This window comes from Ipomoea triloba, chromosome 9 (genome assembly GCF_003576645.1).
Source record: "Ipomoea triloba cultivar NCNSP0323 chromosome 9, ASM357664v1".
Taxonomy (NCBI): domain Eukaryota; kingdom Viridiplantae; phylum Streptophyta; class Magnoliopsida; order Solanales; family Convolvulaceae; genus Ipomoea; species Ipomoea triloba.
The window spans coordinates 6886038-6912228 of NC_044924.1; the positions used below are offsets into that span (position 1 = coordinate 6886038).

The 26191-nt window shown below is 35.6% G+C and overlaps 5 protein-coding genes across 6 annotated transcripts; all 5 read right to left on the reverse strand.

Annotated features, from left to right (window-relative positions):
* Positions 1 to 1220: 1220 nt before the first annotated feature.
* LOC116029081 lies at positions 1221 to 2949 on the reverse strand. The gene is made up of 2 exons (XM_031270964.1): positions 2248 to 2949; positions 1221 to 1938 (listed from the first exon to the last, which is right to left on the reverse strand). Exons 1-2 carry the CDS (start codon positions 2772 to 2774, stop codon positions 1356 to 1358), a joined length of 1110 nt encoding a protein of 369 aa, XP_031126824.1. The 5' UTR covers positions 2775 to 2949; the 3' UTR covers positions 1221 to 1355.
* A 4989-nt stretch (positions 2950 to 7938) lies between these two features.
* LOC116028912 (probable calcium-binding protein CML43) lies at positions 7939 to 9172 on the reverse strand. Its single transcript, XM_031270768.1, has 2 exons — positions 8438 to 9172; positions 7939 to 8330 (listed from the first exon to the last, which is right to left on the reverse strand). Exons 1-2 carry the CDS (start codon positions 8891 to 8893, stop codon positions 8178 to 8180), a joined length of 609 nt encoding a protein of 202 aa, XP_031126628.1. The 5' UTR covers positions 8894 to 9172; the 3' UTR covers positions 7939 to 8177.
* Positions 9173 to 12847: 3675 nt separating this feature from the next.
* LOC116029221 lies at positions 12848 to 13480 on the reverse strand. Its single transcript, XM_031271132.1, has one exon. The coding sequence runs from the start codon at positions 13478 to 13480 to the stop codon at positions 12848 to 12850; it is 633 nt and encodes a 210-aa protein (XP_031126992.1).
* A 2484-nt stretch (positions 13481 to 15964) lies between these two features.
* Positions 15965 to 18285, reverse strand: LOC116028790 (serine/threonine-protein phosphatase PP1-like). Of its 2 annotated transcripts, none has more exons than XM_031270609.1 (3): positions 17931 to 18285; positions 17270 to 17829; positions 15965 to 16446 (listed from the first exon to the last, which is right to left on the reverse strand). In XM_031270609.1, the coding sequence occupies exons 1-3, from the start codon at positions 18103 to 18105 to the stop codon at positions 16270 to 16272; spliced, it is 912 nt and encodes a 303-aa protein (XP_031126469.1). In that variant the 5' UTR covers positions 18106 to 18285; the 3' UTR covers positions 15965 to 16269. The 2 variants fall into 2 exon arrangements, with proteins under 2 accessions (XP_031126469.1, XP_031126468.1); XM_031270608.1 differs by having other exon boundaries at positions 17270 to 17832.
* Positions 18286 to 18633: 348 nt separating this feature from the next.
* Positions 18634 to 21990, reverse strand: LOC116028716 (cell division control protein 2 homolog C). The gene is made up of 6 exons (XM_031270523.1): positions 21464 to 21990; positions 21273 to 21384; positions 21098 to 21191; positions 20436 to 20505; positions 19653 to 19791; positions 18634 to 19017 (listed from the first exon to the last, which is right to left on the reverse strand). Exons 1-6 carry the CDS (start codon positions 21865 to 21867, stop codon positions 18925 to 18927), a joined length of 912 nt encoding a protein of 303 aa, XP_031126383.1. The 5' UTR covers positions 21868 to 21990; the 3' UTR covers positions 18634 to 18924.
* Between the last annotated feature and the right edge of the window lie 4201 nt (positions 21991 to 26191).

Genomic DNA, 26191 nt, shown 5'->3' on the forward strand with positions numbered 1-26191 from the left:
GAAAGGCAGTGATGGTAGGCTTTAGGGCCCTATTGTTAATTTGCAGAATAAATGTAAGTATGTGATGCAAAGACAATCAATCATTATTACATGGACCATGGTCCACACAGCTGTGTGGACCGACCAAAAATAAAAAGTACATTATTTTTGTACTGAAGGTACATTATTTTTATACTGTAGGTACATTATTTTAGGGTACATTATTTTTGTACTAAAGGTACATTATTTGATATATACTATCAAATAATGTACCTTCAGTACAAAAATAATGTACTTTTTATTTTTTGTCCACACAGATAGTCCATGCAATAATTTGCCAAAGACAATGGAATGTCTAGTTAGTACATGTTTTTAAATATTAAAATTAAGCAATTAACTTTATTGCTAAAGTCTCTGGATTACATAATCAGTATATGTGATTGAGAGTTCTCTACTCCATATTAGTTTAAGCGTCTAAATTTAATAGTCTATGTAGAATGATTCAATATAATAGATCCTATTTAAAAAAGTTAAATTCAATTAATTTCATTCCACATTCATGCCCATAAAATGAGAGAAGACAAAGTAGCATGGAGAATTTCTACTCCATTACTCAACAAGGCACTACACTTTAAAAATGTCACTTTCTTACTTTCTATAATTACAACTCATAACACGCTTTCTTCGATTTTCTTTCATATTATGTACTAACCTAGAGTCAAATAATGGAACTCCTTTGTGCAATAAGACTTAACCGCATTTGAGAAAATAATTATGAGTTTGATATCACGATAGTAAACAAATACTAAAGACATTTACATAGCTCGATGAGAGCGTACAAATAATTTCAATTAATGACAATATGAATGTCTCAAACACCTCATGGTGAGAATTTGGACTAGAACATTAAAGAGGTGGAATGCTGCAAACCATAAGCGTACAAATAATTTCAATTAACCACTAATTTAACTTACACATTCGTAAATGGATATCAGAATCGAAGCACTGATTGGCACATGTAAATAAGATTAAAGCAACAGCGTTGCATGCTAATGACTAACAGAAATTAAATAAAGTTCCTAACATTGATCATATAATATAATACGTTTTCAATTATGATCGCCTAAATTTTAGGCCAAAAGTCAATTAGGACTTAAATTTTTAAAATATATAATTAAATTATCTTTTTTGGTCAAATAAGTCAAAATTACCGGAAAAAAATGCTGAGAAAACATCATCACTGACCAAGAAACTAGGTTGGATAAAAGTTACTCCGTAATAACTTTGTTTCATTATAGGGTGGCATAGTGTACAAACAGTTTGGTAAATATGTAGACAGTTGAATATGCCCCGTGAGGTGTAATCTGAACTGTTTTTTAAAAACTAAAATCCTCGGAGCGGCCGAAGGATTTCTTACAGTGAGCAATGGCGGCCTGAACATTGTTGTCCCTGCTACACACTAGTGCCCCGCTCAAGCTACTGCTAACAGTAACAGTAGTAGCGCCACCTCCTTGACCTTGATGATGGAGAGGCGACGACTTGATAGAACCGGGGCAGCTTTTCGAAGAATGGCGGCTTTTGCTACCACCGTGATGATGATGATCAGACGCCACCATCCCTCTGATCGCGTCCAGCTTTATCCCCAGCCGCAGCAGCAGCACCGATGATCGCGATTTCTCCGGAGCATTACCGATTACTTGCTGCTGCCGAGCCGCATTCTTTCGTCTTCTGCTCATCTTTTGGTTTGAATCTAGGGCTCCTGATTTGGCGATTTTGCTGTTAAAATTTGTTGCGGTTGAAGAAGATGACGGCGACGGCGACGGCGATGTAACCGCCTGACGCTGTTGTCGCCGGATCTTCAACATTGAAGCCACCATCCACCGGAAGCTCATAACGTACCGGAATTTTACCATCATGTTCATCACTCCTCCACCGTCCGCCGCCGTCCTAGACCTAGCCCTAGGGATCGAGCGGTATTCAATCAGAGAATAAACAAACATGCAAAAGTATACTACAAAAAATTAGAGTTTGGATCCTTGAATTCGCTAAATTGACAATTAGAGATGGATCCTTGTGCGCAGAATTAGTTAGATTGATAATTAGAGATGAATTCCTTGTGCATAGAGTTAACATGAACTCTTAAGAAGCTATTAAGACAATTGGGGATAGGATTTATCTTTTCTAGCTACTATAGAGATTCTGAGAGCTTAGTATTAGTTGAATGAAAATAGAAATCGTAACAGAGAGATTATGAGAATCTGTAATTACCTGGTCATGCTCAGAACCAGCTGTTTGGAGGCGTCATTACTGATTGCAGAGTTCTGGAAATGATCATCACCGATACTATCATCGATCTGCGACCCCTCTAACGTATTGAGCAGATGATTCACCGGCGAGAAGAGAGGCACTTTCCGTTTGTTGGGAGCCGGCGGCCAGTCCACCGGAGGCGAATAATACGAATTAGATTGAGGCGAAGATATCCCGATGAATGGCAGAGCAGCCTCCAAAAACGACACGCGAAACTCGAGATCATCGCCGCCCTCTCTCTTCCCCTCGTTTCCATTCCGACATTTCGGCGGCAACGGCGGCGGCGGATGATCTAGATTTATCTCAATGTATGCGTCATCATTGTCGTCATCGTCGTCGCTATAACCGCCTTGATCAACAATACTCTCATCTTCATCGGTAGATATCGGGCCGAAAGAAGAGTTGAAATCCAGGGAGCTGAAGGAGAAGCTTCTTCTTTGGTCCACTGCCCCTTCCTTTTCCCTTCTGCTGCAACTTTTGATCAGCATGGCAGCCTATAAAACTTCCACTCCAAAAATGGAGGAACAGAGAGAAGAAGAAGAAGAGGCTAAGATGATGATGATGATGGATTGATGGTGATCAGGTTGAACGGAGAAGAATATTTGTTCAGTTGTTTACCAAAGTCAAAGATTAGTTTGTGTCTGAAAGGTAAACTGCGATTGGTAAGACCATTAAAACAGGGCACATTGGTTGACTATCTAGACGATCCAATCTTTTCATGGACTAATCAACCTCGTGGTACAAAATACATATTTTGCGTTGTTTTGAATCTTTATTTATAGCAAGTGATTAGACCAAATACAATGGACCATGCAATATTTCCAAAGAATAATATATGGTTTAAGAGCTTCCTTTAACAAAAAAATCTAATAATTCTCACCTAATTTTGATAATCCACGGGACAATAAATATACTACATGTATATTTATGTATGGACTATAAAATACTTATGATGGACATAATGGAGATGGACCTGGAGCGAATAAACCCGGTGAAGCATAGCAAAGCGGGTCCAGTTCGAATCAAGACCTTGGGGTCGAGCCCTATGCTCGGCCAAGGCCCGCCTAGCAACCTTGAGGCTGGACGGAGCCGAAGTGGTTATGACTAATTCTCCCTTTTCTTGGGAGCGGTTAAGGGGACAATTTAGTATTAATACAATAGTCATTGTCTTGTTAAGACATCGTCACGATAATCTTCGCTCTTCAGTTATGAAATATATTGTAATAGCATTACATTGCTCTTGAATACGACATCCTTGTATTTTCCATCAACATTATTGTCTTTTACCATTATCTTTTATCCAATCACTTATCATATAATTATCGGGTTTATTAATTCAGGCCACACGGGTCAATTAAATCCATCAACGTAGCCCAATCTTAAGCTACTCTAATACATTCAAGATTATGGTATATTACAAATCATAAAAATAACTTCTAAAGTGTTTTCATAATAGACATGTGGCAATAATAAGATTTAAATCGAAATTAGTTCTAATAAAGTGAAAGATTTGTACCAATTTAACTAACCCTTATATTTTCAATCTCGAATTATTTAATTGAGTTTGCTAGCACTCTTGATTACCTGTCTTCAAAACATATATATGCATATATACTAATTTAGTCTCCCTCATGTCTATATCATACCCACACATTCCATAAAGGCCACAAGGGGAGTTGCACCAGCAAGCTCCTAATGTCAGATGCCATTAATCATTGAGCACCATGTTAGGGTATATATGATTTGCATAAAGAATCTTCGATATGGTTGTTTGGATCGGAGCTCCAAAAAGAGATCCATTTTTCCTATTTATTGAACATATTATTAGCTGTCCTTCTCCAAAAAGGCTCCACTTGTGGCAATCCCTGCAAATTTTTGGATTTTTCTAAACATAAGACGAGAAAATAATGCTATGATTTCCTTAAATTAATTGATCCGTAATGCGTCATTGAAGAGACCTTTTTGTCTCAATCCGGGCACTGATTAATCCCACCCATATATATTCAATAACTTGCGTTGTACTTCATATCAATGCTTTCTAGAGCTATATTATATTATTAGGGTCACACTTGTGTGAGACCATCTCACGGATCCTTATTCGTGGGTCGGGTCAAATCACCATGCAATGTCATACTTATATGTGCAAATCTCATACTTATATGCTCAAATATAACACTAATCAAAAATACAATTTTTGTTACTTATAAAAGAAAAAGTAATACATTTTTCATAATAAGTAATGTTGACAAGTGCCTCTCACTTATAAGGGCAAATATAATACTTTTGAAGAAAAATGTAATACTTTTAAATTGAAATGTAAAATTATTGTATTTTCCCTTAAAAGTATTACATTTACCCTAATAAGTAACAAAAATTTTATTCCTGATTAGTATTACATTTGAGCATATAAGTATGACATTTGTGCATATAAGTGTTACATTTGCATCTTGACCCGACCCGTCTCATGGTGAGACGGTCTCACACAAGTTTTTGCTATATTATTATTATGTATCCCTACTAAAATGTTTTAAATGACTCATATATTATTTACGTGTTATTATATATTATATTAATTTGTTTTAAAAAAATAATTTTTACTTTATTTTTATTAAAAATTGATGAGTTCGTTACTAGTGGCTCAATATTTGCCATTTGATCCCGGTCCAAGGATCGATCTCGATCCAAGTCCATCTCTATATGAAATTGTAGGATGCCACATATGTCTATCCTTAGAAACAACAATTGGTTAATTTATTCCCAGATTTAAGGGATTACTTTCTTCATTTTTAATGAACCAATTTGTAAATAATATTCAAAAATGAACCAATTTGTAAATAATATTCCTAATTTGTGGGAAAAATATAACTTCTGAGCTATATAAATACCCTAGCTTGTATTGGTCAGCCATAACCCATAGATTGTCTAGGTTATAAATCTAACAAGGATTCATTAGTTACTCCAACCCTTTACTAAGAGTTAAACTTGTAATACTGTGGTTACCGATCAATTTGGCTGAGATTGCTCAATATCACTCTGATTTTTTATTAATTTGTTGATTAATTTTTGAGTAGTTATTAATTTTTTTCCTTTGTTGAACCTGATTTTTTATTAATTTGTTGATTAATTTTTGAGTAGTTATTAATTTTTTCCCTTTGTTGAACCTTGGATAACGACTTTCTTGCCACCCATAGTCCTATTAATCGTCTTAAATTATTTTATTTTATCTTTTTGTTTGTTGTACCCAAAAATAGTTGTTCTCTTTGGATTTTTTGACACGTCCAAGAAAGGTGAAGTTGATTTGGTGTTCTTATATATTTAATTTTTCATGGATTTTTATTTCATTATCTCCTTAACCATTCCACGAAAATTTTTGATTACATACGTGGCTCCTTTTGACAAATTAATTAATTCATAAATTGATAATTGATAATCTAATTGTTTTTTTATATAATAAAAAGACTTAGAACTAGAAAAGACCACGTAATCAATATAAAACCTGTGGCTACTGTCGAATACTATTGGGAAGGTTTGAGAGCTCATGCACGCCAAGCTCCAAATTCTGAGAGAAAGAAGCCATCCAATTTATTTAAAAAAAAAAAATTGTTTTAGTATGACACAAGTGACAATGTCACCCTCAACTCCAAAGCTCTATTATTGTTGCAATAATTAAAATAAGTAGATTTCACATTCTTGTCTTTTAACTTTTTTTTTTTTTTTAGTAATATTACCTCTATTACAAGGTAATATATGTTATATACTTTCTCTATTTGTTGTAGTCTAAAGAATCAATACCCCATCGCTAGGTTTAATCTTGTGACGACCTTCCCTCAAGGAGAGCCACGGAGGTACCATCTGAGCACAAGGTACTTGACCATTCTCGTTGTTGGTTTCGTGACCAAGGGATAGTCCGTCGGTGGACCAACATAACCGATTTGAGTAAATAAAATAGACATAATAGAAAGAAAAAAGAAAAAAAGAAAAAAGAAAAAGAAAAAGAAAGAGAGTCACAATATTTTTACGTGGAAATCGAAAGGTAAAAATCACTGATCTTTTTGGGTGGTGCCAAGTTGAAATTCAATATTTTGTAGATAATTTTTGTACATGTATATAGTTGTGTTCTCTGAAGGGATGTTGATTGGCTCTCTTCTTTGTTATATATAAGGCTGTCCTCAACCCTGCCAATTCCCTTCTTTCTAATCTATGTGGCAATAGAGAGTTTTATTTATTTATTATTATTTAATGCCATGTGTGTTGCAATAGGAGAGAGAAATTGTTAAATTAGCAAGAGGATAGAGAATGAAAATGTGGATAAAAAGTATGGTAAATCTAATTTGTGTACTTTTTTTTATCTTTTTTATTTCCTATTATATTATTTAGTTATTATATTTATAATATAATACAAAAGTTGGACAACTTTTGAAAGTGAGAAAATATTGCATGGATGTAGAACAAATAATGAAGAATTTGCAAATTTGATGATGTGGAAGTGGGACCCATTTTAGAAAGTGAGAGAAATTTCTGGGTTAAGGATAGCCTAAGGCCTTTTTTTATAATAGGGAAATGAGTAATAATAGGGATTTATGGGCAGTTAATTGAAGGTTATGAATATTTTCAAAAAAAAAAAATTGAAGGTTATGAAAGGAGAATTAGGGAGCCAAGATTGACGGCCACTTAGCCAAATACCATTGCTATCCCGTGTAACCCCGACACTTTGAACTTCCATGCATTTACTTTGATCCATGGCTCAACCGCTCTCTAGCTCCCAAGCAATAAAAAATTTCTATTTAATCTAATTGTTTTTTTTTTTAAACAAATGATGAACATCATGAAAGTTAGAAATAATTTCTTCAAACTCAAAACTATTCTTGAAATTTCTCAACTAAATCATTCCAACATCTTTCACCTCCTCTCCCTCAAGATCCAAGACAAGGAAGCGAGAGCATCAATATAATCCACCTCAAGGCTCTATCATACAAAATATATACCCCATAGTTATTTTAATTTTGGTTATCTACTACGTACTCTATTTTGCTCTTGTTAAATATGTTGTACTCTCATTTCCATCCTTGCGCCAATTGCCCAATTCACATCTAAACTCTTCAAGAAAGGTTTCACCATGATCATCTATCTAGTAAACCTCTTTTACTTGTGGTTAAGTGTTGATAGTAGATGCTAAAGTTGATTGGATTAAATCAATAAAACAATATACATATATTATTATAAGTTATTTTAATTTTTTATGTTATTACATATTCTAGCACTAAATAATTAATCTATTATATACTTCTCTGCAAGCTAATACATAGTACTATTGTTCATCAAAACAAATAACATAATTCGTTATAAATAATCAACTAATATAATTCCTTATCTATTAAAACCTATAAACTTATGCCATCATCTTTAGTGGAATAAATAACATCTATATATATAAACAGCACGAACTTATTATTATATATGGCCAATGCTCTATTATATTTATCACCTTTTAATGATATTGATATCTGCCAGACGGCAGACCACATGCAATGGACGGTTTGATCATGCATAATTTTTTTTTTTTTTTATCATGCATAATTTTCAAGTCAGCGAATATAATAATAATAATAATAATAATAATAATAATAATAATAGATGGAGTAAAACCACATGGATTGACAAACATTATTTTAATTAATATAATTAAATATCCACATGAGCCATCCTGTCTCCAAGGGACGGTGCTGGACGGTGAACGAAACAAAAATCACAACTACTCCGTACAAAGGAAAAATAAAGAGAAAACAGAAGAGGAAAAAGACCCAAAAAAAGAGCATAAATGAAGCCAAATGCTACCCCGGCCTTCCTCAGTCTTGCGGTGGTGGCGGAGCGGCGGCGAGATTTTGTTATCATTAAGAAGTGCGGACCATGACACTGCGCATCATATCCTTGAACTCGAAGAAATCAACGCGGCCATCACGGTTTTGATCGACGGAGGAGATCATCTGCTCTACTCTGTCCATCTCTTTGCCTTCCTCCTGCAATCCCAGCTTTGCAAGGACAATCTGTTTATAAATGTCAATATATGATGATTAGGCGAAACTTTAATTTAGGGCTTTTTGTAAGAGGAAATTAATGATGAATATTTGACTATATAAATATTTTGTATCACCTGCAATTCGGTCGCCGATATGAATCCATCGCCATCCTCATCGAACACCTTGAACGCCTCCGTCAGATCCTTCTCGTCCTGCGCTGCGCAGCTCGTACTTGTCGACTCCGCCGCTTCGTCTCCGTTCAAATCACAATCTAACGGAGATCCGAAGAAGGCGTCGTCTAGTGAGCGGTGCAGTGCGTCGAAGTCCTCGAATCTCAAACCGATGTTCCCCGGTTTAATGAAAGATCGGACTGTAGATTCCATCTCGGAGAAGTCTGTGTCCAGGCCGAGAAGGTTGAGCGCCTCGCTGAGCTCTTCCACGGTGATCATGCCGTCACTGTTCCGGTCAAACATGTCGAAGATCCGGCGGAGACGAACCGAGTTGAGGCTCTGGCAACGGAGCCGGAATGAAGGAGAAGTGGTTCCGTTGCAAAGGATCGCCTTCCTCTGCGCATGAGCTGCACCTTCCATGGCGGTATTAATCTATTATCTCTCCCTGCTTAACGAAAGATGAGAAAATCAAGGAAGAGCGACGGCGGCGTACGGCGGAGGGAATGGATGAGCCGATTAGAAAACAAATGGAGAATGAATAGATAGTGTGAGTGTGAGAGAATTGAAGCTCGTGAGAGCTATTTAGTGGAGATGTGTGCAGAGAATGGAAGAAATGAGGAGGAGAATATATGAATGGTGAAACACGCAGAAAAGCCGCGCATGTGATGCTTGCTGCACCACCCAAGGAAATACCCAGCAACCTCCCTCCCCTCGCGAATATTCAACACAGCGTTACGTTTTAGATTTTAACGGTAAAGTCAAGGGATTCTAGCCTTAACGCCAAAGTAAATTCTTCCTCACCCAGAGCTTTCATGACTAAAAGCCCAACGTGAAGTGTCATATGAGGATAAGGTGTTTCAAATAGGGATATGAGTGACAGTTAGTTTGTAGTCTAACTTAAAAGGTTCTGTATGAATTTCATTAAATTAGTTTAACAAAATTGAGATTATCTAAGTTAAAAAAACATGTAATCTTCATTTAAAAGGAGTTACAGAGGTGTCATATGAACATAATGTGTTTTGCATGTATGAGTAGTCAATAAATATAAAATTTTGGTAAAAAGCATGAAAATGGGGGTTTATTGATTAGGAAATTAGTTTTGTATCATGACAAACTTTTGGTGGAAGGCATGCTGCATGCAGTGTTAATTGTGTGACGGAATTTATTTATTCATTATTTTGATGTTTGGATTTAACGGAAGTCCAAGTTGGAAAAGGCGTGGACAAAGACTATTTCTTTGGCACACACTTATCATTTATGTAGTTAATATGGTTGGTAGAAAAAATTTGAAAATGAAGAGTGGGGTTTTGTTTGGCACACACTTATATCATTTATGTAGTTAACATGGTTGGTAGAAAAAATTTGAAAATGAAGAGTGGGGTTTAATATGTTTATTTCTTCTTCTAGATATGGTCATGACCAAGTAGCTTTGAATCCTTCCATATTGCCAACTATTCAACCAACGACTCTCATGTTTTTTTTTAAATAAAAAATAAATCCATTTAAGTAAATTCAATGTAATTGATTTCCACTTATTAAAGCATTTCTTTATACAATGAATTGAAATAGAAATACGTTCTTAATAGTCTTATTCGATTATTCTACATGTCCATATTTTTTTATTTTTTATTTTTTGCAATAGACACAATGCTACCAACCTAGCGTGTTATTTGATTGTGCGAGAAAAGCAACCACTCGCATCAGCTTTGATCAAATCCTCAAGCCTCATTGGAGTATCCGCAAAGATAGTCAAACCTCAATCCCCTGTTTGTCCCACATTATTAGCTAGCCAGTCGGCTCAGCAATTCCCTTCTCTAGACATATGCCAGAACACGATACCTTAAAAACGCTTAGTCCCTGGACATAGAGATACAATCCATAATCAAGTTGGATTTCAACTCCTCCTGTTTTATTTATCATTTACAATCTTGAAAACAATCTCCGGGTCAAGTTCCACCTCCAACCTCTCATAACCTATGTTCGTTAGGAGCCATAGACCCTCTTTATTCTGCCCATATGTATTTATTTAATGTGTGATTTACTTAATTTTTTTTAGCTCTAAACCTCCATTTAAAAAAATATAAAATAAAAAATCCAATGTTGAATAAATGTCTCTTTAATTTTTTTCCCTATATTGATTATTATAAATAAAAGAGAGCGGTGATATATTTTTATAAAGACCAAACTATTTGGATAAAAAAATTTAATCAAAATTATTCACCATCTAACGTGTCAATATATGATTTTATATTTGATTAATAAGTAATTTTTTAACCAATGAATAAATTATTATCACTTCATATGGTTATTTTTATGAAAGATTTTAATCTCTATAATTTTATCATTTTTATAAATAAAATAAATAAATATTTTATTTCTATTATTTAGAAAAATATCATCATTCATTTCTATTTTAGCGCGTAGAATATTCCTTGTGTTTCTTCCTCAATCTTCGCATGCACTCTCCACGTGACTACTATATATTATTGGTGTTGATGCATGAATACAGCAATAGCACAGTGGATCCATGTGTTGCATATTTTTACAAAAATACATCTTCAATAATGGTTTAGCACACAAATAATTACGTGCGTTTAGATTTTTTTTTTAAATATAAAATAAAAAAATGTGTTTACCTATGCAATTAAAAATATAGAAGATAATAAATTTAAAAATAAAAATTAATAAACAGAACCCATGTGCTGTTCTACTTGCACAAGACTACCAAATTTTAGAAAAATGTTGAAAAATAAAAACCATTATTTTCTATAAAAACAAAAAATTATTTTACTAAATAGGTCCATAATGCCCATAGATTTTCGCATTGAGTTGATGCCCTGTTTGATCTACTGATCCTCATGAGCGTTTGACAGCTTGGAGAATACGCAGTACGGGAAGAACCTCGCTCAATTGGGTCGGGTGTGATAATCTGAATGGGCCAATGCCTAATATCCCAACCCAATTATCGGTGAGGGGATTGGCCAGTTGTTATGGCGTGGACCCAGGTCCACCTTGCAAGGTGGACTTGGGTCCAATAAGACGCCGTTTCACAAATTTTTTTTAAATAAAAAAAATAAAAATTAACGGCGTTAACGCTTCCTCATCGCAACATAATACAAACTCTACATTTACAGACCATGTACTCTATATTCACAATTTGAAAACTCCACATTCACACATTACGGGGTATATATTTAGTAACTATATTACCACTGTTATGCATTCACACATTCAAAACTCTATATTCACAGGTCCTAATGGTCCTATATTCCATGTTCACAACTTGGGAACTCCACATTCAGACATTTCAGGGTTGCTAGAACTCTGTTAACTCTACTACAAATTCACACGTTCATAACTCTACATTCACAAATTCTATACTCCATATTCACAATTTGAAATCTCCACATTCACACATTTCAGGGCTGTTAGAACTCTGTTATCACTACTACATATTCACACATTCATAACTCTACATTCACAAATTCTATACTCCATATTCACAATTTGAAACCTCCACATTCACACATTTCAAGGTGGACCTCTGGGTCCACAGCATAATTTGTCGGGATTGGCTGTAAAGATCGTTATATCGTGGAACAGGGTCAATAGTGCATTGTGGACCCTAGTTCAAAACAACGTCGTTTAACTAAGTAGTGGGACTAGTGGGGAGTTGACGCACGACGGATACCGTTCTGTCCGTCCAATACCCATTATGTGTAATTTTATGTATTCTATTGAGTGTTTATGTGTAATTTTGAACGCCTTTCACACTTTACCTTGCTTTTTAAAAAAGAAAGGAAAAAAATGGATTTCAAGATCACTTCGTATAATTTTATTCAAACTTTGTTGCTCATAGTATATCTCTTCAACACCTGCATTATCAGATCATTATTGCATGGACCATTATTTTTGTACATAAAGTACATTTTTAATATATTAAAAGTACATTTTTTTTTACATAAAATGCATTATTTTAGAGTACATTATTTAAATACTGAAAGTGCATTATTTTACATATACAATGAAATAATGTGCCTTCAGTACAAAAATAATATACCTTTAGTATAACAAAAATGTACCTTATATTCATGATGCAGACAATAATTTGCCGAAATTATCATATCATGTGTTATTCATCATGGGCTCTTGCCAACCACAGCCACGGTGACAAATTCAACACTTATAATTTGCATTATATTGTCTTCTAATTTCATAGAATTGGCGAATTTAATCACTAATTTTTTACTAAAAAAAAAAAAAAAAAAAAAAAACTCTAACATCAGAGACAAAACCAAACATTGAGAACCAAATTTGAATACATTATGACGTACAAAATCTTGGGAATACATTAAAATCTTAAGAATTGGGTCCCTATATATTGGTATGGAAGTGGCAGGATTGCTTAGAGAGGGTTGTGCTGGCGATATTGATGACCAAGTCGCAAGTGGTGACTGATTTGACGCGAATTTTGAACAATATGTGAACTTTTCCGGTGAGTCTCGTGTAAGTGGACAGCGGCACCACACCGGAGATGACGTCAGAGAAGAACTGGGAACTGGTGAGGAGTCGATCGCCGAAGATGGTGACACTAACGTTCATGGAAGTGGTTTCGCGAGCGCCAATTTCTCCGGCGAAAATGGGGGCGTCGCCGATGTTCAGGCCCCGGTACCGGAGCAAGACGGAGGTGCTGTCGTACTTGAAGCCGAGCCTGTTGGGATTGGTGACGGAGACGCGCGCGTCGACGGTGAGGTTGACGTGGACGGCCAGGCGGGGCGCGTCGATGGAGAGATCGAAGTCACGGAGAGTGACGGAGTCGAAGGTCGTGACGGCGTGCTTGGGTTTGAAGAGGGTGACGCCCACCACGACGGCGATCACGGCCAGTAAAATAACGACAGCTGTAATGATTAGACATATGTTTCTTCCTCTCCACCGCCTCTTCGGTTCCGTCGAAGGTTGCTTCCTCGTATTCATTACTGGGGTTTGTCTCGTCGCTTCCTCTTCCATTCACGGCGAGCTCCGGCGGCGGCGAAGTAGACAACCCTTCCTATTAAGTGTTTAGCGACATAATACTTATAGGCTATATGTTAGGATTTTTTTTAGTTTGAACTGGTCAATTAGAGTAGTAATTGTGATTTTTTCCTCAATGAAATAAATAAATAAATAAAAATTGTAATGTGGCTTATGGCATATTGTCAAGATTGAAAGGCATAGTTTCATGGATGGCGTGCAAGAAGGCTTTGATGACCCAAACAAGATTTTAGTACAAATGCTTTTTAAATGTTTGCTGTCAGTTTAACTTGCTTGGAGTAACCAATTATTGTAAACTCAAGTTTGACGAGCAGGTGGGAAGGTGGTGCGTGCTTGTTAATGGCGTCATTATCTACTCTTCATGTTAACTTGTACGCTAATACCCAAGAAAAAACGAAAATCATTATAGAAAGCTAATTTCTATCTCATTTTTGGGTTGGTTCAATTCGTTTCATTTTTATCACATTGTTTTTATAATATGGTTGGATAATATTAGAATTGAGAACTAAACTAAACACGGTTATATGATTTTTGGCACATGTTCTTGTTGAAGTTCTTTAAATTTATTTTTAATTAGAGGCATCAAATTTTATGTATGTTGTTGATTAAATGCTAAGTGTCAAATCTTCTACGTTTATCCTTAATTAACTAGGTGTTATGTCAGGGTATCAAATCTTCTGTGTCAATCATCTACCAAATACAAAGCATCTAAGTTCTATGAGCATGTTATCACTACTTCTCAACCAAGTGTCAGGTGTTAGTCTTATATATGTACTTGTCCTTAGTAAAGTAGATCTCGACTCTTAGAGTTACAATTTGACAATTTGTATATCATGTCTTTAGCAATCCTTGATCAATACTACTGTCCTTAGCTTAGAAGCTATCTCCAGAAGGTATCCTTGTCCAAGATCTTCAGAATTTTTGGTGGACCTTTATACGATGTGGCATGCATTTATATATAATTGTCTTGTTGGTCTAAAAAATTTCTTGTTTGTCATCATTATTTATCTAGTAAAAACTAATATTAACAACGATTTGTATTAAATATATGATATTGGATAAGATAGCTTTCATGTGAGTTGAACTTAAAATCTTATCTTCTATGTTGAATCAGATAAGTATGTATGAACAGATACTATATTGTAACAGAGTCAATAGTATTAAACAAACAAAAAAAAAAGATAAGTGTAAAAATGATTAAATCATTGATATATATATATATATATACGATTGGCATGACGATATTACAGTTATTTTGGTTACAAAAGCTATGGCATTCATCAATGCATGTGCGTTTCTTTCCTGCTATAAAGTCACCAGTAATTCGTCAACCTTGTTAGTTAGTTAGTCATTTCTGTTGCATTCACAGATCGAAACTTTGACGTGCATGTGATATCTTTGGTTTAATTTGTTACGCTTTGTTTCTCTTCGTAATTAGTAGAAAATCACGACTGTGACGATGTGTACGTCCAACCAACCCTGCGTGATGATGATTAAAGTTTGGAACATGTTCTTGCGACATAGATCTTGTTTGACAATAGGTTAGCCAAATGTGTAAACAGATAGCGGATAGCGAATTGTATTAGTGATTTTACCAGCGGATGATCCCACATCAGTAACTTAGGAAGAGAAGCTCTTTGTGTTCTCTCTAGGAACAATGCTCCTCTTCTAAAATTAATTGTTTGCCCATCAACGGATGGGCAAGCATTAAAGTGCCGCCTTAATGGTTCTTCAATTGCATGTGTTTTTTTAAAAGAAAAAATATTACTCCGTATAAGATGATTAATCTTTTTTCAAAATGCAAACATGCAACATTTCATTTTCCAAACAATTGAGTAACCAAATCTTGTTTTTAGTGTTTTGACCTTGGTCAAAATGGGAGATTCGTCGCCATTTACTAACCAAGGCCATAGTAAGTCTTCACCTGCTCAACTGATTGATTAATTTGGGTGACGAAGAAAATCTGCACTCAAAAGTGTACATTAGATAAACTCCATCTTATGATTTTAGTCGGTAAAAAAGGATAAACTAGCTCAGATTACCTATAACTAATTGGCTCAAACTAAATAGGCCAATAGGCTATTTCCGAGTGTTGAACTTGAAACATTAACTCGCTACCAGGTTAATAGCCTAATCAACTTAGTTAGATTGTCCAATTGATTGATGAATTTGTATTGAGGTTAGATTGATGCGTGCGGACAAGGAGAGTTATATTCACCCTTGATCGACCTATAAATATTTTGAGTCGTATTGTTTCGTGAGCGCGAGGATGCACAATTTGAGCATGTATGTTGGAGGTGCTTGGGATGGTTGAGTCCATGAAACTCTTTATCCTCGGCTAGTCACCAGGATAATACACTCTCTGTTTTTGTTCTTCATATTATCACACTCTTATGAAATTTATTGAAATACATATTAGTCGGTCCTTTAGCAGCAAAGTCATAAAACCAACATAAATAATTTGCGAATCATATAAAAAAGTATGACATTTATCGCAAATATTGTTTTTCTTGTACAAAAAGTGTATCTTACTATACAAGTACAAAATAGTGATGAGATTAAAAAGAAAATGCTTCTACAACCACCTAAATAAAACATATATGCTTTGATTGCATGCATGTATACAACTCTAATAAAGCATTGGTTGCGCATGCAGGCTTGGCTAGCTATATACAAGGCTAAGACAGAGCTGTGAGCGACAACACAACATTGAGATTTGTTGGAAGAAAGTTGGTACGATGAACAGTGGAGTGTGAAGAATGTAGTTAGTCTAGAAACACAGGTTTGGCTCTATGAGGTTTGATGATCTGGAAAGAGCAGAGGAGGGTGGCATCCACATTCATGAGTGCGCCTGCGTTGTTGAATTCTCCGCAGTAGTTTGGTGCCGAGAATATGGTCACCAGCTGCCTGTCTGCAAAGAATTCATACCCATCTTCAACCACCTGCCATTGCCATTTATATATACCTCCCAATATCAATCCATGCTGCTTGCATTGTTACATAATGATATACAATAAGCTATGAGTAACCTAGATTAATTTATCTCATTTGGTCCTTTATCGATTAGGATTACAAGACAGGATTTACTCAATGCACAACATTAATAGTGACTGTGAGTTTCCTTCATCATCCATAAGTGTAATTTTGACTTTTTAATTGTTTGCATGCAGTCATTTTAGCTCCTTGACTATGGCCTGGTAGCAAATATCATGCTTAGTTTATTTCAAATCATTGTGATTTTAACCCAAATAACTCACTTAGGGATAGAGTTTCTTGACCACATAGGCAGACAATTGGTATCTTGGGTGGTAGATTGTATTCATCGCCTTAATGAACAAGCTACACCCAATGTGATGCACTGATCCTCCCACCTAATGAACCGTTGAACAGCTAAACGACGTTATTTAGCATTCCACTATCTTGTCCGGTTGGGGTGTTGGAACTTTTCCGGGTAAGAGAATTTTGTCTTTTGTGGACAACAGTTTCTTGAAAGTTACATTTACTACAGTTTAGAACTCAGGGTAAGGGAATTTTGTCTTTTGTGGGCAATGAATAGAGTGTCTTGAAACCGTAACATCACATCGATGTAACATTTACTTACCTATAATAATCGGGGCTAAATGGCGAAATTTAAACACTAAACTTAAGGATGTTTCACAACTCTAACGTGGAGACAATCATACTATACATACCGTGCATAGATAAAAATTGATAGAGATGAAATTACCATTATATTGCATTTTGTAGTATAGAGTTAGATCAAACCTGGTGAGCGCGGCAAATGAGATCAAGATCATGTTTCCTCAAGAACTCCGCAACCTTGTCAGCGCCAAAGGTATATGAAACGCCTCTATCATTCTCACCCCACCCCTTAGTCTCTCTTTCCGGGTCGGACCAAAGCAGATCACAGAGCAGCCCCGCATCCGGCACGTCCACGGGCCGCTCGAGGGCTCTTATCTGGTCCAAGCTCTCCATCTCCGGCGACAAGCCGCCGTGCATGCAAAGTATCTTATCATCGATGACGGCGGACACAGGGAGACAGTTAAAACACTCGGTGAAGGTCTTCCAGAGGCGAACGCTGTAGCGGCGCTTGCACTCGTCGTAGAATCCGTAGATCCGGTTGATCGAAGCGCATTCGTGGTTTCCTCGGAGGATGAAGAAGTTATCGGGAAATTTGATTTTGTAGCAGAGGAGAAGACAGATTGTCTCCACGCTCTGCTTCCCTCTGTCGACGTAGTCGCCGAGGAAGAGGTAGTTAGAGTCCGGCGGGAACCCGCCGGATTCGAACAGCCGTAGAAGGTCTGGATACTGGCCGTGAATGTCGCCTGCTGCACCAAATCAACGCTCATTATCGTTATTATACCAATTCCAGCAAGAAATTACACAAATCAATTTCATCAATTTTGAATTTAGGGTTCGTTCTCACCGCAAACATTAATTGGGGCTTCGAGCTCTAAGAGGTTAGGTTGGGTGAGGAAGACATCCCTGGCGACCATACATAATTGACGAATCTCAGATTCCGCAAGATGAATCTTCTTCGATCTGCACTTCCTCCCTTCCAATAATCTCTCGATTATTCCATCTATTTCTAATCCTTCCATCACCTAAACTAATAATTATAATTATTATTTCTCTTCTTCTCTCTCTCTCCCTGTTTTTAACCCTCTTCGATTTCTGATGTGTTTTCTGCAGCATTCGTCTGCGGTTCTACAAATTATCCGAAATCCCACAAATCGGAATTGAAAAATGTAGAGAGGAAATAATTACACAAAAATGTGAGTAGGGAGATCAAGAGAATGCAAATTGATCCACATATATTTGCTATAAGAAGTTTCTCTCATACACACAAAAATTATATCAAATTATATTAATATAATAATTCTTGAACCTCTAATTTTTTAATGATTTTGATTGTATATTAACTAACAAGCTCAACCTCTAAAACACAAAATAACAAAACTTTAACAATCTTTATTGATGCTAGACAAAAAATCACCACCTTATAAAAAGTTAATAACTGAGAGACTGAAATCCATTATTTCATATAATATAAACCAAATAATATTTGTTTTACTAAAAGAACATTTTCCATATCAAAATATAATCTTAGGGTAATCACAATCACAAGATGTAGGTAATGTACCACTAATTTGATATAAGTTGGTGGTTCGATTACCATATAAATATATAATCATCTCAAGTGGCCTACCAAAGCCACCAGGGAAAACACATGAAATATACTCCGGAGATCAATGGTGGATGGTATGCCGTATACAGTATACACACTTGTTTTGAAAATGGAAACACTACTAGATATAATGTGAGATGTGATAGGCTTCCAAACACTATTACATGAATGAAAGATATATTCACCAAGATGATGACATCCTTTTGTAACAAAGACTGAAACCAAATGGGGTTCAGAACTGAGACTTGTCCAAGCTGTCAAAGTAGGGATGATCAAGAGCAGCTTTTGCTGATATCCTATCAGCTGGATCATATTTCAGCATATTCTGTATGTCAGCAACAATGCAATTGTTTTAGTAAAAGGAAGACTATCATCATATAATTATCCAAGGAATAAAATGTCAGCGTACAGCTCAAAAATGCATGCTTGGTTGTTTCCATATACCTAGAATAATAATTAAACATCGGGTACAACACAAAATATATGCTTAGTTGTTCTCTAATATCTGGGACAATTAAACACCGGGTACAACTCAAAATGTATGATTGGTTGTTCCCATATACCCAAGGCAATTAAACACCGGGTACAGCTCAAATTGCATACTTGGTTGTTCCTACGTACTTGAGACAATAAACACCGGGTCAACCCAAAATATATGATTGGTTGTTCCCATATACCCGAGGCAATTAAACACCTAGTACAACTCAAATCGCATACTTGGATTGTTCCTACATACTTGAGACAATAAACAGCGGGTACAACCCAAAATGTATGCTCGGTTGTTTCCACATACCCAGGACAATTAGTATAACTCAAAATGCATGTTTGGTTGTTCCCACATACCCAGTGCAATTCAAAAAGAGTTTTTGGTTGTATTAGGTGTTAACAGCACCTTACACGCTCCCAAAGATTTTAACTTGAGAAAGATTACTCAAAAATCTTACAGAAAGCAGAAATTACCGTTAGAAGGTCCACACCATCTGGACCCAGAGTTGGGACAGCACGAGCCAAGCTCTGAGGCTCCCATTGTGGATACACATGCCAATCTCGCAGAGAACTCACTCCAGGCCACTGCTGCTCAGTTGGTGTTCCTAGCAACCTTCATGGGTACACCACAGAAAGAGAAGTCATTCTATAAGACCTAAGTAGAACAGACAATATAGGTTTTATGCTAATTTGATTGTTGTTCCTTAAACAGATACACATGGATGATTAAGGGAAATGCTCAAATGAAAACAAAGATAGATTGGGAAGTGCTACTTCATTAATAATTCACATTACAACTCCTGATCTAGAGATAATTAGGACAATTCTTGATCATTTCATATCTACTTAGGTGTACCATATTGGGCACCGTAATTTATTCCTCCACTATCCTGTCAGACTAGGGTGTTAGGGCCCTAGGGGAGAGGGAATTTCACCTTTTGTGGACAAAAAATGAGTCCAAATAGAACTAACTCATCCTAATAGAACCCCACCAACAAGAACCAACTTATCTGTCTAGAATCTAATAGAAGTTTTTGGCACTCTCTATTAGTCTGCTCAAAAATTGTTTCCATATCCATATTCAAGGCTAGATCACAGATTCACCATTAAGAATGATGTACCAATGTCTTAACACAAGCTGAAGTAGTAGTAGCAACAATGCTAGTTTTGCAGTTATTAAGCAATGTGTTGTGGAAGAGATAATAAAGTGAAAAGAACACAAGGAACTGCAGACAAATTCCATTTTAGTACTGAAACCTGAATATGTGAAGCAGTTGCTGAAACTCAGAATCCCCAGGGAATAATGCTTGTTTCCTTACCATCTCAGCTGCATCAAGAACCAGAATATTAAGCAACAACAGAGGATAAAATAAGCAACTGCTTTCAGAAACAACTATTCTGGTTGGGCAAAATCTAACTGTAGCTTTGTGGAACAATGGATAATAAGATCACAGTGCGGTACTTGACAACATGGAAGTTTTGTGCATCAAAAAAAGCAATTGTAAATTTTATTTTTTTAAAAAAGTGAGGCAATCCCATTAAGGTTGTAGAGGGAAGCAAAAGTGTTTACAATTCTTTCATGATCAATCAGTCAATCAACTGAAAGGCAGAATTAATCCTGGAATATATATACAGCCAAAATAACCTCAAAACCTTATTTAGCCACAAGTCGTAAAAACCATTGCAAGTAAATTTGAAGAATGATACGATCCCACCTCTAAATTGTGGAGTGATACTTAAGTTGAAGTCAAAACACCACTCACTAGCAAGCTAGCTTTTGTAGTAAAGTTAGGGTTTTGGTTAGGGTTCGGTATCAAAGAATCAACAATCAAGTGCCAAGAATGGCATCATATGCCCTACTAATCACTGGACTTTTCACCCGTTATGAACAAGGAGACTGGAAACTGAATAAAGCTTACCGAAAATACAACCAACAGACCACATATCAACTGCAGTCGAGTAATGAGTGGATCCCAAGAGCACTTCTGGGGCTCTGTACCATAGGGTCACAATCTGATTCGAAATAAAAACACAACCGTAAGATAGAAAAGTTTATGAGAGATCAGGAGGAAATGAGATCAGAAATTAACAAACCTCATGAGTGTAGCTCTTGAGGGGCACAGTGAAAGACCTTCCAAGACCGAGATCGGCAATCTTGAGTATACCCTTATCCTTGTCAACCAAAAGGTTCTGTGGCTTAAGATCTCTGAAAAGGGAAACGAAGAACCATCAAACATCGCAGAGCAAATTCAATCAAAACAGGAAGATCAACTCGAATCAAATACCTATGGAGAACGCCGTGGCTGTGGCAGTGAGCAACGCCCTTGCACAACTGATATAGAAAGCTCTGGATCAGCGTAGGCGGGAGAGCCCTAGGGTTTGGGCCTTTGCGGTGGGAATCAATGTATTTCTTGAGATCGGTGTCGAGATACTCGAACACTAGGTAAAGCAGAGGCTTTCCTTTCTTGTCGACGTGCTCGACGCAGAGGAGGCGCACGATGTAGAGCGAGTTGGAGAGCATCTGGAGAAGAGAAACCTCCCGGAGAGCCGTCGGCGGGATTCCCTCCTCGTCCATTTCTAGGCGCGTCTTCTTCAGAGCCACCAGCTGTCCCGTCGCCTTGTCCTTCGCCTTGTACACCTTCCCGTACGTCCCTTCGCCCACCTTCTCCAGCTTCTCGTACTTCTCCATTTCCGTGCCGATCTCTTTCACTCTTCTTCTTCTTCTTGGTGGAACTTGAGAGAAGATTTTTCTCTCACTCTCTCTGTTTCTTCCGATCGACTGATGAATTGGGAATTTCAATTCAAATTTTGAGGTTTTGGGACGCGGCGAGGGAGCGTTTGTGTAACTGATACTATGATTGTCACGTGCTTCCCTCCCTTCGTTTTGAAATTTGAATCCTGATCTCACGTGCTTCTACTGGTCACTCCCTAATTACTCCGTAGTAATTCCCACGGAGTATCATATTGATTCTGTTTGGTAGAGCTTATAGCTTATTTTAAACTACTAATAAATTATAAGCTCTGTTTGGTAATGTTTTCAAAATAAGCTAGTAGCTTAAAATAATAACTTATTTTGAAACGCTACTTGGGTAGCTTTTCAAAATAAGCTAGTAGCTTTTTAACTTTTTTCCATCATTATCCTTATTATTTTAAATAAATGACATCCTTTACCCCTCTCAATTAAAACCCTTTTGATATTTTCTTTTCATTATGTTTGGTTGTAATTTAAGTTTGATATTTATGTTTAAACATTAATTTTTGTATGAACTAATCTTATGAATTATAAATATTTTTTTTTACTTTATATATTTTCAAATATATGTTCTTACTTTATATTTTATTTAAATATATTGATTTTATTATTTTATATTTTAATATATAAACAAACCTATTTAAATTTAAAATTATTTAAATTGTATGAAGATGTCCTTTTTAATCTTTTTTATATTTATCAGTTTATCAAAAAACTAATTTTACCAAACACTTTTAAGCATACCAGCTCCTCAGGTTTCAGCTTCGAGCTTATAGCTTTTCAGTTTTCAGCTACTTTTAAGCTTTCAGCTACCTTTTCAGCTAAGTTTGCCAAACATAGCCATTATGGGGGTGTTTGGCAATCAGCTGATAGTTGGTAGCTAATTGGTTTAGCTGATAATTGATAGCTGATTGTGTTAACTGATTTGACCAGCTGATTGTATCAACTGATTATAGAAAAGTGTTTGGTAAATTAGATGTTTACTTTCAGCTGATTGGATGTAAAATGACCTATAAGGGCATTGTACTAATTTCTTAATTTTTAAATTACTTTTTCAAATTTATTATTATTATTATTATTATTATTATTATTATTATCTCTAAATTGCAAATTGAAGAGAAAGCACTAATTTTGAACTTCTTTTAATTAAAAAGAAGGCACTAATTTTAAGTTGTGAATTGAAGAGTGACTACCGTGAGTATTGCGTAGCGGCAATCAACATGGATAGGAGACTAGAAGAGGCAGATCCAAAAAGGCAGTCACGGTTTCGCGGAGGAAAGAGGGATAATGCGAATGTATGCTGCTGAAGGATTAGAGATTAAAGGATAAAATGGCCATTTAGCAAAGCAGCTATTTTTATTTTATTTTATTTTGAAAATCAAAACTATCATTCCATTACGTAATAGGAAACTCAAAGGTACAACTTGGAGGCATAAATTGCCAATACCTAGAGTCTCTATACAATAAGGTGGATTTGGCCAACTCATGGGCCTGAATATTCTTTGTCTTAGTTACATATTTAATGGACACATGAGATAGCGATGTCATGATAAACTTGCATTCCTTTTTGAGTATGCCACCATAGGAACGGTCATCCTTTAAGCTATTGCACGCGTTCATACAATTCGATAAAACAGTAACCGGATCCCAATCCTGGCCTTTAATCCATGATAGTGCTTCTTTTATAGCCCAAACCTCAGCTAGGTATGGGTCCATATTGCAGAGCCCGAACAGGCAGCCACATGTCGATTTGCATTATTTACTACAATTGCGCCGAATCCAGCCAAGTCGTGTTCTTCAAATAGGGCAGCGTCCACAAAGCATCTCATGCCTGAGTTTGAAAGGTTGTGTTCATTGCTTCTTGACAATGTAGTGCCAACCCTGGTTGCGTAAGCCTCCTGCCAAGTTCTTTGCCATGCATGAGCTTGCCGCCATACCGTGTTTGCTATGAAAGCAGCTATTTCGAAACGCTACACTCATCAACTTTTTCTATTTTGGCTTATTAAGCCAATAAGTCAGACCAATAAGTCATTTACCAAACACTAGAAAACAGCTTATTGATTGGTCAAATCAGCTATTTTTGGTCAAGTAAGCTATTTTTTGGCTGATAAGCCAATAACCAAACACCCTCTATATGGAATAAATTTATGAGAAAATGTCAAATACATTTTTGAACTTTATATGATCAAACATTATAATTAAACACATCAACATGTCAATTTAGTGCATTGAAGCACAAAACCAAAATAGTGACCTATAATAGCTATAGGTCACTATGGGTTCCGACAAGGTTAAAGAAGGCGATCGGCGACCGTTCCTTTGTTGCGGGTCACTGATTTTTCTTTCTAGAGGTTGCTGGAACATTGTCGGAACCCCAGCGCCCTGCTATTATAGGTCACTACTCACTACTATTCAATTTTTGGATTTCAATGCACTAAATTGACATGCTAATGTGCTTAATTGTAACTTTTAAAAATTCGATAATTTAATTGACTTTTCATATAAAATTCGAAAGTGTATTTGACAATTTTCCTACATTTATACTACTCATTTATTTTTCTTCTATTAATGGTTTTGTTTGGCAATTAGCGGTTCACGGATTGTGTCCACAGTTTTGTCCAACATATTAATTTAGCGGTTTATAAAGAAATATTTGGTAAGATTATTTGTTTACTTTAGTGGTTAACATGTAAAAGAATGCTCCGCATAAAAAAAGACATTCATAACAAAAATAGTAATAATAATAATATTATTATTATTATTAAAATGGAAAATAAATAGTAACAACGACGACAACGATGACAACAATAACAATAATAATAACAATAACTAAAAACAAAACAAAAACAAAAAAAAAAAAAAACAAATGTGGTCAAACACTTTATGACATATAAATATAAATAATTATGTCTATAATAAATCAATTTTGATACATTTTTTAAAGGTTTATGTGTAAAAATAATGTCAAGTTGTATCATATAATCATTACTTAGCAAGATCTATTTGATTTTACCTTTATTTCTATCAAATATTTTCATATTCATTTTTATTCATTGGGCAATTTATAAGTGTGCATTGTGCATATTTATAACTAGTGGTAATGAACAAAAGATATAATTAAAAGAATAAAAGATACAATTAAAAGATACTTGCGGACGTTGCGGTAGAGTCATGGACTCGCAAGAAATTGAGAAAAAAGTAATCATGTTTACTTCATTTTGTTTTTCATTTTTTCACACTTTTCTCATTTTTATTTTTCCATTAAAAAAATGATAGAAAAGCAATTGTTTATCAACATATATTTTCCATCTATTCTTCAAATGAGAAAATATAAAGTTATTTAAACAACCTTAATAAGATGGGTTTGAATATTGATGGCCGGGCTTGAAATGTGTTTAGAGCATTCTTAATAGTGAGGTCTTTTGCAATTTTTTGAGAGATTTTGTAAGTGTGATTAGGAAAGAGAAAATGGGAAGAAAGTAAAAGAAAAAAAATTGATTTTTAAAAAAATTTAAAAACAAATCTACCAAACGCGCCCGTTGGGCGCCTACTGTATGCAAAACGCGCACAACTTGTGATGTTTTACGCAAATTAATGTCAGAATTTATTGTTCCATTAACCCAAAATTGGAGATGAACCTTTGTCTTCTCTCACGTACCTCCTCTCTTCTCCATGTGGCATTTTCATCCTCAAAAACATGAATAAAACACTGGTGTGGATGCTCTTAGATAGTAGTGACATTCTCGTGCCCAATTGTGTGTGTGTGTGTAATATGTTTGAAAATGACTTTCGAGTACTATATGGTTAGTGTCAATCGAGTTTGGAATATAATGGTTACATGCATGTAATATTTATTGGTATTTGAGTAGTTTTAACTTCGAATTTGAAAATAACTAAATATATGAGTACTTACCCATTGTCATTCTTGGTAACATGGGTAGACCAAACAAACAAAATATGTAGATAGTATGAATAATGATGGTGATAGAATGGTAAGTAGATAAGGGAGGTGATAGAGTATGTAGGTAGTGGTAGAGGGATATAGAACATAGTTAGGTAGATGATACGAGTAAACAAATACAAATAAGTGAAGTAGAAGTTTATAGGCGAAAAAAAAAATTAGAAAAAAAAACTATTTTCTAAATCATAATTTCTATTTTCTGTTTTCCATTTCACAGAAAATAGAAGATTTTTTATTTTTTTTTCAAAAACTAAATGGGGAAGTTTTTTTTTTTTTTTTTTTTTTTTTTTTTTTTTTTTT

Excerpts from the sequence above, each read along its gene's own strand:
- LOC116029081 (XM_031270964.1), bottom strand. The coding sequence starts at position 2,774 with ATGCTGATCAAAAGTTGCAGCAGAAGGGAAAAGGAAGGGGCAGTGGAC. Across the intron at positions 1,939-2,247 it reads CTGGTTCTGAGCATGACCAG|GGCTAGGTCTAGGACGGCGG; the intron begins GTAATTACAGAT and ends CTCGATCCCTAG.
- LOC116028912 (XM_031270768.1), bottom strand. The coding sequence starts at position 8,893 with ATGGAAGGTGCAGCTCATGCGCAGAGGAAGGCGATCCTTTGCAACGGA. Across the intron at positions 8,331-8,437 it reads TATCGGCGACCGAATTGCAG|ATTGTCCTTGCAAAGCTGGG; the intron begins GTGATACAAAAT and ends ATTTATAAACAG.
- LOC116029221 (XM_031271132.1), bottom strand. The coding sequence starts at position 13,480 with ATGGAAGAGGAAGCGACGAGACAAACCCCAGTAATGAATACGAGGAAG.
- LOC116028790 (XM_031270608.1), bottom strand. The coding sequence starts at position 18,105 with ATGGAAGGATTAGAAATAGATGGAATAATCGAGAGATTATTGGAAGGG. Across the intron at positions 17,833-17,930 it reads AGCCCCAATTAATGTTTGCG|CAGGCGACATTCACGGCCAG; the intron begins GTGAGAACGAAC and ends GATTTGGTGCAG. Across the intron at positions 16,447-17,269 it reads TCATTTGCCGCGCTCACCAG|GTGGTTGAAGATGGGTATGA; the intron begins GTTTGATCTAAC and ends TGGCAATGGCAG.
- LOC116028716 (XM_031270523.1), bottom strand. The coding sequence starts at position 21,867 with ATGGAGAAGTACGAGAAGCTGGAGAAGGTGGGCGAAGGGACGTACGGG. Across the intron at positions 20,506-21,097 it reads GTCTGTTGGTTGTATTTTCG|CTGAGATGGTAAGGAAACAA; the intron begins GTAAGCTTTATT and ends TTCTTGATGCAG. Across the intron at positions 19,018-19,652 it reads ATGGTGTGGACCTTCTAACG|AATATGCTGAAATATGATCC; the intron begins GTAATTTCTGCT and ends GCTGACATACAG.